At 30.1% G+C, this 11,776-nt stretch overlaps 1 protein-coding gene across 1 annotated transcript; it reads right to left on the reverse strand.

The window, feature by feature from the left end:
* LOC109359397 (endoglucanase 12-like) lies at positions 4,315-11,332 on the reverse strand. The gene is made up of 5 exons (XM_019604044.1): positions 10,715-11,332; positions 7,399-7,703; positions 5,745-6,342; positions 5,375-5,547; positions 4,315-4,747 (listed from the first exon to the last, which is right to left on the reverse strand). The coding sequence occupies exons 1-5, from the start codon at positions 11,130-11,132 to the stop codon at positions 4,346-4,348; spliced, it is 1,896 nt and encodes a 631-aa protein (XP_019459589.1). The 5' UTR covers positions 11,133-11,332; the 3' UTR covers positions 4,315-4,345.

Consider the following 11,776-nt stretch of genomic DNA (forward strand, 5'->3'; position numbering starts at 1 on the left):
GCAGAAAAAATAAATTACTACATGAATAGCATAATGAGTCACATAAGTGCTCCAACATAGTAGATGAAAATATTCCTAACAGCCATATTGGCTCTTTATTGCCAAATGAATAGAAACATAATAGCTTCTGAGTCATACTAATCAACATTCTTCCTTGACTCTAGAGCTGTAAACTTTAAGCTTTTGACATATACTTATTCTCATAACTGTCAAAATTGAACTGGTTATGTAAGTTCATTTGACTCATATACATTTATTGTGTTTAGACATCTCTACCAACTCACATGTCTCATTTTTTCAATCACCACGAGCTCCCCCTTTATTACATCTATCAATTTCTAGTCAGTTTCAGTTTCTTCATATCCTACAATGTTTGATGGTGTAGTCATAGGTCCTCCAACATTTGTGTGTATCATTTGCAGCTTCTGTGTAGCCTTCTATATCCTTTTTTGCGAAGAAAAAAAGCCTTGTATACTTCTCATATTGGCAGATAATGCATGTAGGAAACTTTGTTTCTGTGTCTTCTTTGTGTATCACAACTTGCTCATCTTTCATCAAATCCAAGATAAAGCTTTTGCCTTTTATTTGAACTTTGAACAACTCTCTACGTATTGAACTTTAATCATGCACTTTTTGTCTTCAAACAAAACCTTATAGCCTTTCTCCATCAACTGAGGAACACTTAACAAATTTTGATTAATTTCAGAAACATATAAGACATCATGAATTAATTTCAAACATGTGAAACCTTTAATTACAACTGCTCATTTGCCTTTTGTTGCAATATATGCCATATTTCCAATTCTGACTTTGGAAATAACAGTTTTGTCAAACTCTTGGAAGAGTTCTTGATCATAAGTCATGGGGTTTGTACAACCACTATTAATGAGCCAACTTTCTATAGAACTGTTGGTTTTAAAAATACTGCAAATTTTGCAGTAGGAACAAGGTGGAAAGACTTCATTATTGCTACTTTGGTTATTGTACTTGTTGTTTGTAGAACCTGCAGCTTTGTAGTTGTTATTTTGCCTTCTTTTTTGTCATTCTAACCATTGTTGTTTAGTAATTTGGTTCAAAAAACACTCTCCATTGATCCTTCTTGCCTCATAAGCCTCATTTGTTCTTGTATCTGTAATGCATTCAACACTTCTGCCAATGTGATGCTTGACATATCCTTAGACATTTCCAGATATGAAATTGCAGCTTCATATTTTTCAGGAAGTGTAACTAGAATCTTGTGAACTATTCAAGAATCAGAAAATTCAGTATCAAGAAGTCTTACATTATTGGCAATGACTAGAAGTTTATTAGAGTACTCCTTGATTTTTTATGAATTTCTCATCCTTTGCATTTCAAATTCTCGGATCAAATTCATCACTTGCATCCCTTTGACCCTTTCATCTCCTTCATATTCTTGCTTCAAAAATTTTCCAGATTTCACAGGCTGCTTTTAGTGTCATTATCCTGTTAAAAATGATGGGTGAAATAGCTGCATATAGACATGCTCTTACTTTGGACTTTTTTTGCTTCATCTCATTCTCATTTTTAATTTGTGCAACAGTTAGATTGTGTGGAAGAGTTGAAATGACATCATCTTGTTCAATGGCATCCCACATATCATTAGCATCCAAGAAAGCTTTCATTCTAATAGCTCATACATGATAATTTTCTTCATTAAACACTAGAGGTGTAAATGCAGCAGACACTACTTTTGAGTTCATTTTGACAATTTTATGTAATAGAAAGTAATAGGAAGTGTTTGGGTTTTGTTTAGTTTGGTTTGTGTTTGTTCTCACAGATCCCTCAAGATATAGCTCTAGATATCAATTTGTTGGTTATGTAGCAAACAAAAGTGCAAAGAGGAAATGTGTTATGTATAAGGTTTGATTTTACTCATAAACAAGACACATAAATTATACAACATGGAAAAAAAACTGATGTAAAAAAAATAAACTTATACAATTATCGTTTACTTTTCAACCTTAACTAAATGGAGGTTTAATATATATCATTAAAAGTATATTATTTTAGGGTGATATTATTCCTTTATCTCCTTAGTATTGGTAAAACCCAGATGTGCGTAGAAAAAAGAGTCACATTCATCATCCATTTCTAAAGAGTAACGTGAATAAGTGAGAAACAAATGATATTTGGGATATATGATACAAATGATTGAGAGAAATGAATGGAGTGAATATATAAAATAAACTTAGATTTGAAGAGACAACTGATAAAATAATTTTGTGTGCCTGTCTTATCCATCATCTAACGTATTAATATATAAGAGGATGTGATATATTATTTATGGTCGGGAATGAACTTTACTAAAAAAAATGAGAAGTAAAAACTAGGAGAATAAGGGTTACTTCTATCCACAAATATAAAATTAATTATCAAAAAGACACTTGGATTGATTCAACGTCCAATTCAAAAAAGAGAAATTGAAACTATTACAACGAATTTTTAGGATATTCCAAAAATGTAAGAAAATAAGTTTTGTCACCTCATTAAGAATAAATCTCAAATTTTCAAAAATAATATTGTTCCTCACAAGCCATATGTTCCAAATAATAATGAACCAAAATGACAACCACCTTTGTTTATTCTTGTTCGTCAACCGCAACAAAGTCATATGAGTAGAAAAGTTTACCTTAGAATCATTGTGAAGAATTGAGGTAAGACAAAACTTGGAATACAGATATTGTCAAACATTGTAAGACTTTGAGCAAGTGAAAAATAAGTGATTTATTACTTCGTCCTTCTCCTAAAATACCTCGTTGAGCAAGACATAACCTTGTCGGGACTCCACCCAAGAAGATTTTTTACACTGAATATTTCATCTTCGGTGGTACTACATTACATTTCCATACCTTTTTGAAGTCCATGTTGTCATCACTCCTAACTTCTTGAGATATCATATTATAAGCACTTCTAACTGAGTGTTGTCCTCCTTTGTCATGAACCTAACTCCATCCATCCTTGGCATCTTGATCCGGTACAAGGTTTCCAAGAATTTTTAAGAGTTCATCCTTCTCCTCTTGCTCCCAAAGGAACAAGTTCCTCCTCCAAATAAGTTTCCAAGATCATACATCATTGATCCATTCCCCCAACTTGCTAATATAGGCATCTTTATCAATAGTCACCTGAAAAAATTTTGGAAATAAATTTTTAAGAATACCCCCACCCAAAAATCTAACCAAAACTTATATATAAAGTTATGCACTACAATACTCACATCCAGCAATATATAGAATTAACTTATTCAGTCAAGCCTAATACCATATGTCCAACATGTCCTACCTATATTTCTACACTTCACAAGTCTTGGATATATTTGCCAAGCAAATCATGAATCAAACACACCCAAACAACGTTTTTTTTTCGTGAAAATTTTATTAAAAAGGTAATAAATTACAGTCAGAGAATGGCAAATGTCCAAGAAAAAATAGTGAGAGAAAACACTCCAAAAAGAAAAAGGAAAGAGTTAACCTCATCCAACAAATCAATATAGTCCTCACAATAAAAATTCAAACACAAGATCATATAAGAATACCATTCAAACCATGACATACTTGTGCCTTTGAGTTTACTTTTGATCCATAATCAAGACTTCAATTTTATTTCATCCACTAACTCTCCATGCACATTTTTTTGTTGTTGATTATGGCCTTATTACCACAATTCCAAACTGATCAAATTCCAAGCATCTAAAAAACAGAGGTCCTTAACAGGAAGAAAGTGGGATGAACGTCTTCTGTCCCATAAAAGTGTACCACTCCATGTACCATTATTTATGATTGGTCAAAAAAATATTTAATCATTACTTTTTTAACTTCAAAGTATTTTTTACAATCAATCATATGGAGTGACATACCTTATGGTATAGCAGATGTGCTCACAAGAAAGTGTTACAAAAAAAAATGGATACCAGTGGAAGGGGCAACAACCAAACAACGGTATTTAACAGAAACCAAGTACAACTTTTATAATGATTACTAATATTTATATATCATAGTAAATGTGTAAGTAAATGTGTACATGGTATGGACGTAAATATGTGTATATGGTTATACATTAAATCCCTTCTTATAATTTTACTATATAGTACAGCTTCCTCCATCATTTGTGAATATACATACAAATATAAGTTTAAAACTGAGACAAGGTCCAGATAAATGATTTTAAATAAAACAAAAACAATGTCAAAAGTAGAGTGACAATAAATCAATGTCATAAATCATATCTCGAACCAATAAAAATATTTGAAACATTATATGGGACAACAGATATATGTTCTAACATAATGACATAACTACACAGAAGCTTCCATTCATTTTATGTAACATCATGGTTTCCAAGGTGGTGGTGGAGGTGGATTTTGTGGCCCAAGTGGTGGAACCTTTGAAAAAATAGTATTCTTGTCAATGCCACTACCTATGTTGTTTGTTAAGGAAATTAACGCAGCAACTAGTCCTGCATTTCCAGCCATGGTTGGCTCAGTGAAGTTGTAATTGCTTCTTGAATCATGGAATTGGTCGAATCGATCTGGTCCTCCAACCATTGCTCCGGTAATGTTGTTAGGATTACCATTCGGGCTATCACGCCATTTCCAGCCACCGGTGCATGAGTAATGTGTGTTATCATTAGGTGTGGATGCACCTCGGTGATGAACATGTCTAGGAAACTTGTTTCCGTAACCTACTATGTAGCTCATATTCATGGGATTTTTACCCATGATGTAATCAATCTGTTTCATGGAATATAGAATATCGTTATTAGCAAGATAAAGTTATTAAGAAGGCTTGCAATCACATAGGACCTGTGAGTACCATCCAGTTCGACATGTCTTTTTGTGAGTTAAGTTTTGGAAAGAAGATAAAAAAAATAGAAGGCTTAAAGAACCGTGAAATGCATTGATAAGTAGCCCTAAAGCTTTCATTTTTTCTTCCAAAACTTAAGTCACAAATAGATCCAATAGTTCAATCTAATAAAAAATATTTGGCAATCCAAATTATTTATCTACATTTTTTACTAATTAGAAATATAAATTATGATATTACAAAATTATCATTCCTTAATACAATAATAATTAAATCTTAGTTTAAGTAGGTGAGGTCGACTACATAAATCGGACAGGATTATAATGCTCTATTAAAAGAGTTCAAAATTATGAATCCTTAATAAGAGTGCAAATAAACTTCTGGGTCTCTTTGCAAGATAGCTTTCAAGTGTTTCATTTCTTTTTATTCCCTCCAAAAAAAATTAACTCACAAACATATAGTTAAGAGGGATAGTATATCGTCTCAACTTACCCTAGTTTTTCAAATTAATAATACAAAAAGCAAGCAAATCTAACTGGGAATGAAAATATTACCTGTGAGGTTGCAAATGCCTTCAAAACAGATATGGGAAAGTAATTAGGGCCACAATACCATCCAGGGACACCAGCAGATTCCATATAATCAGCAAAAAGGGATGCCAAAAATGCAGCATTAGCAACAAATTGGAGATCCTGTGGTTTCCCATGGTTCAACTGAATCAATCCCCCTGCAAAATTTCATGCCAACTTAATTTAATCTCATGCGTGTTGAATAATTACAACCATAATTTTTAGTCCAGTTGAATACATTTAATAAGGGGAAAATATGCATAGTAGTTAAATAGGAACAAACATCTATTCTCCCAAATTCTATCCTTTTTCATTGGTGCTGGACTTTAGAATAACAGATTTGTTAATTAGTTACCTTTTGTAAAGTTAAAGACATTGAACTGGTGAAGATAAGAGCACATAGTAAGAGAAGTAACATTATGGTACATCTTCAGCATGTCCTCATAGGGATACCCAGGATTCAAAAACATCCTGAACCTTGTTAGCAACAACATTGCAGCCGGTAACTTGTTATTCCAGCTCAATACACTAAAATCTGGAATCATACGAAATGCCTTAGCATTCTTAGGTATAGAAGGATTTGTTGCCAATGAAATATAGCTACTATTTCCTGTAGCATAGTATAACCATGCAGCACCCCACATATATTCATCATAGTAGCCAGTGGAATTATAATATGGTTGAATATTAGGATCTCCATGACTATATGTTGATCTCTTACCAGAGTCTCTAGCAAAAGCAAAAAGAGTTGTAGCACCTTTAATGAGTGTTGTGGAATATGTAATATCATCTTGAAAAACTATAGATGCAGATGCGAGTGCTGCTGCCATTTCTCCTGCAAGATCAGGGCCTTTAAATATTGTTATGGTGCTGCGTTCATAGGTCATGTCTTCTGGTCTTTGCCAACAGTAGTGATCATCTGGTGTTGTTGAACCATTTAATCCTCCACCAACCTATCATAAATTGCAGACATATTGAACCCTACTTGTTTTAACCTTTCACTTATGAATCATACTCCTATCCACTACTTTATAGACAATAGTTGTCAAACAAAAAAATAATAATAATACATGTATTCATATTTGTATCATTTTATCTAATGTGGTAAGACAGTTTTATTTATAAAACTATCATTTTATTTCATTCTGACCAATGGGTTAGGATCTTTTTTAGTATTTGAGAGATCAATACTGAACCCAAATTATGACACATGTCAGCAAATATTTAAGTATCAAGATTTTCTATTATTTTTTAATTAATAAATTAAAAATTTATGAATTTAACACTCTTCTCATATTCCATTACCGGAACTACCTTAGAGTATCTCATTTTTTCACTTATCTACCAAATTTATGTATGTGCAATCAAGTTTTGCTTCCTTGATACATTTGTATAATGATGTTGAATTGAAGACATTAAAATGGCATATAAAATGTGAACTTGTTTCCTTAATTAATTTGATGACAGAAAGGTTTTCACATACATGGCATAACTAAAATATATGAATTCATATTTACAACTGCTATAGGCATCCTTAAAATTAGGGAGAAATTTTCACCAAAAAGATTTGAGGATAATGAACCTTTTCAAATTATAAAAATGCATGCACTGTTTGTAACAATGAACTTATACATAACCTTTGAGACACTAATACCTCTTTTCATTATGTATTTATGTTCGACATGTGTTAGACACATATTTTTCTAATATGGGCCAAAAACTTCATCTTAGGTGTCCAATTTAAAAAACAAATTCTATCAACTTCGACCCTTAATCAAGCACGAGAAACCAACTTGGGTCAGGTTCCCTTCCATTAATAGAGAGACAAGTGCATTTTTTCCCTTTAGTTAAAAGATAAATTTGTCTTATCATAATAAACATAAGAGTATAAATGTAAAAGTATATCATATTTTCTTTGGTTTTTTGCATCACTTATCTCTTCATTAATGGAGAAGAGTCGCATTCAACCAACTTCAAATAGATGTTATCATGAGAGTTGAGACCATTACCTGAGCATAAATTTTATTAATTTTGGTGGCAGAAGAATTGAAAGTTAGGAGTAAGTAATCAGCACCCCATTTGATAAGATCTCGAGCATGTTCATACTCATCAACTGCCATATATTTTTGCTTATATTCAAGCACACTCCAACTCAGCATTGTCATAGCATATGCCATAGGAAAATGGAACTTTATATTGTCCCCTGCATCATAGTATCCTCCAACAAGTCCTCCTTTAACATCAGTGTCATTTCCATCATTCAAACCAGAGTTCTTTCGCCATGGAATACCATTGCTCTTGGGTAATATCCCAGCTTAATTCACAACAACATTATGATGTTCAAATTAGAACTTGTGTTTTGATGTCTATAAGGATGAATGGTAATGCAATTATAAGAAAGTATACCGTTCAAAAGTTTAACATTATTATGAAAATAGTAAATGTATAAGAAACTATAATGTTTGTTTCATTTAACATTGTTGAATCTGAGTCTTGACAATGTTTAATGAAATGGCACTATTAAATATATATCAGTATATTATATTTAATAGTATTTGTTTTAATGAGGGATGTTGATTTTTTTGCCTATCATTTAACAACATTTTTACATATAAAGTTTTTTGAAGGTACGTTAATTCCAGCTTAATGTTACTTTATAATTTTATGTACATTATTAGAATGGCATAGACAAAAATAAAAGTAATAGTGTGTATATTTTTTTGTCCAGTAAGATGATATATATTTATTTTCAATTTTGATAATTATATTATACTTTTTTAATTCACGAGATAATATTATATAAATAAGTTTTTTTGATATATATTAAATAAACATGTTTCTTATACATGATTAGTGCATATAATTATTTTTAAATGTGGACCATAAAAATTATGTATAGTAAATTAAAGTATTGCATTACATCATATTTAATAATTAATAAACTTCATTATTTACCCATTTTTTGCTATGTTAATATATGAAAAACGTAGTAAATTTAACAACGTGACTCTTTTTTTTTGTACAAAAAAAAGAGTGCAACTTCCACTTTATAAATAAAGTCTAACAATTCACACATATGGATCCTACCTGATTTTAATGCAGACTGATACAATCTAGCTTTGAACTACAAAGTACACCTTCAAATTCCTTACGCCTAACCAAAAATACCACAAAAATTGATGTATGCCTCTACTAGATAAATTATGTCACGAAATTCATTATTTAACACTTCTAGTGTCAAAGTTAAGATTAAAAAAATCACATTAGCTATTTTGTAATGACAAAATAACATAAATTAAAAAAAAATCAAGCAGCAATTATGATTATTATTGTCAGAGTTAAGATTAAAATACCAAATTATCTATTTTGTAATGAGAAAATAGTTTATTCATTAATATTATAAAAGTTTTTAAATTGTAAATAACAATTGACTATTAAGTAAAAGTAAAGAATAATATATGTGGATACATTATCTATATTAATTTTTAATTATGTATTAACATAAATATTAAGAGAGTCTTGAAAAATAATATAGCAGAAATACTTTCGATTTACTAATTAATAAGTAATAACGAAAAATTATAACCATACACAGATTTGTTTTTAAAAATATAAGCGGCTAACTAATTAGATAGAACCATTCAAATTACAGCAACTTACACTATGTACAAAAAAATAAAATAATAACTTTCCCTGTCACAAAAATTAAAAAAATGAATGAAACCAAAAAAATTAAAAAACAAATAACGACATACATTTGACATTTGTGTAGAAGCCGTCCAGCCATATCATATTTTTGAACTAGTCAATAACTTGGAACATTTTATGAAAAAAACTAATACTTTTTTATGGTGAAAAAAAAGTATTCTGATGCTAGTGAAAATATATTTCATTATTTGTTTTAGTATGTAGTTTAATTCATTAATAATGAGCTTCCATATCTTATAGGAGAAAAGGGTTCAAAACTACTTTGATCTGTTCCTAAACTACAAAGGGTTTTCCTTATCATTCACGCTAGTCTACGTTTTCTACCTCTTCTTCTGTGATTATATATAGTATGTTTTTTATTTCACATACATGACGTATATATATAGCCGACCCATAATTGGGGTATGTATGCTATATCTATCAATATCATACCCATTATTAAATCAGTCACGATATTGACATGATTAATGTGATTGATTAAAAAAAATTAGTAATACAAAAAATATATTATTTCACTTTTTAGATATGGACTAATCCTTTTAGAGTGTGTGGCTATCTATCTCAACAAGTGTTATTATTTTCAATAATCGAACTCTTAATCAATTGGCTATTCTTAAAATCTAACGAGGTATATCACTAAACCAACATTTTGTTGATAATATAATTGATTAATTAAATTAATTTAGTGAATAAGATATACATACATATTATACTAATCTTAATATTAAAAATAATAGAAAGTATGATAAATGTTTTATTTATAATATTTGTTAAAACAAAATGTGTAACCTAGTGGCAGATCATTTTTCAGATATATAAACAAATATAGTAATTTTGTGTTTCGATCATTTATAATAATATTTTGATAAAATTTAAGTTGTTTTTATAAAAAAATTATAGTTATAAATGAAATTCAAACAATATAACATATACGATTTAAATAAAAATTAGCTGGTATTACTGGTTTTATCATATATGATTGCAAATTGATATCGGAGTCAGTATACCAGTGGAAGCCTGTACGGTATGGTTTTGGTAATAGGAATATTTTCAAATAACATTTTTCCACTATCAATTTTAGTGATGGTAAGTTTTGACAGATGTATATGCCAGCATATAGGCTCATGTAAGACACATATAAAAGGTAATAAGACTTTTTTTAAGGTAAGAAAATAAGACTTCCATAAACAACAACTACCGAAATATTAATTAAATTATTCAATCTTCATTTTCTGGGTAATGTTATCACTTCAACAGAGAAATAAACACTATATCTTATATATTTGGTCCAGAGTAATAATATATTTTTCTAATAAAATTTCCTACAAATTATCTTATTTATAAAAAAGTGATATATATCAATTGTAAACTAATCATTGATAAATAAAGTATTATTTTATAATATATGATTACCAGGTAGAAGAGGTTTATTTAATATAATAATATATCATTTTACGTATGGTCTTATTCAATCATCTAATAAAACATAATATTATAGTAAAAAGCTAATTAATAAGGCATTAATTCAAATAAGAACAACAATATTGTCTATATGAGAGAAATCAATGAACTTATATATGATGATGATGAGAAGAAAAGTAGAAGATATATACATACATTTTTGAGCATTGAAGAAGAGGAGTGCTTTGTGAAGGGCAATAGTGTAATTATCAGGAGAAGTAGTTCGAGAATGGTGTTTTGGTAAAGACTTAGAGATAATAATAGGAAGAGCAATAACACAAAAAGCCACAAGAATTGAACCAATAATCCATTTCAATGCTTTATGGCTAACCATTATGCACCCAAAGTCCACATATTTTTTCTTCTTCTTTTCAGCTGCTCTTTCAAGAACCCAACTTTGTAATGTTTCATCCAAATCAAAACGCTGCTGCTGACTATGACCACCGCCGTGATCGAGCAGCGCCGCCCTGTCCCACTCTCCGGCATGACTGTTGTCGTGGTGGCCGCCTGAGGCCTCTGCCAAATTATCGGTGCTCAATTCAAAGGACCCTCCCCAATGATTCCTTGAATGCATTACTATACAGGATTTTGATAATGAATATATTCCAAATTAAAACGACTAGGTCGTGGGTTTTGGTACAAATAAGGGATGAAAATTTCACAATATTGCAAAACTAGATATGATGTGAATGGAAGATGAGAAACTCCAAATCAAAATGTCAACCCAATTAAAACATGTATTATAGGCTGTAAATGAATGTTTGAGTAGAGAGAGATTGTCACTAATTAACAAACACTTATGTCTAGTTATAAACTTAGAATACATGTATTTGATATGGAGTACATTTGTTGTCCTTCAAAGTCATTCTATATATTATTGTTTGTGATTGGTTAAAAAAATATTTAATTAAAAATTTAATATTTAAGTATTTTTTTAATTAATTACTCAAATATTGATAAATGCTTCATTGGATCCTAAAGTAGACCCTAAGGTAAAACTTAAACTTTTGAGAAACCACATTTATTAAAAATGACAATTACACACTTTAAAAATATTAATTTCATACCTATAGAAGTTGAAAGCATATTTTTGTTTATGCCAAATAAATAAGGAAGAGGGAGAGCTATCAAGAGAGTTGACTGCAGGAAATAAAGATATTGTTTGCATCAGTCTAAAGAGAACGTTCCTATCATTCTTCTTACATAATTTGTTTTGTA

This window comes from Lupinus angustifolius, chromosome LG11 (genome assembly GCF_001865875.1).
Source record: "Lupinus angustifolius cultivar Tanjil chromosome LG11, LupAngTanjil_v1.0, whole genome shotgun sequence".
Classification (NCBI taxonomy): domain Eukaryota; kingdom Viridiplantae; phylum Streptophyta; class Magnoliopsida; order Fabales; family Fabaceae; genus Lupinus; species Lupinus angustifolius.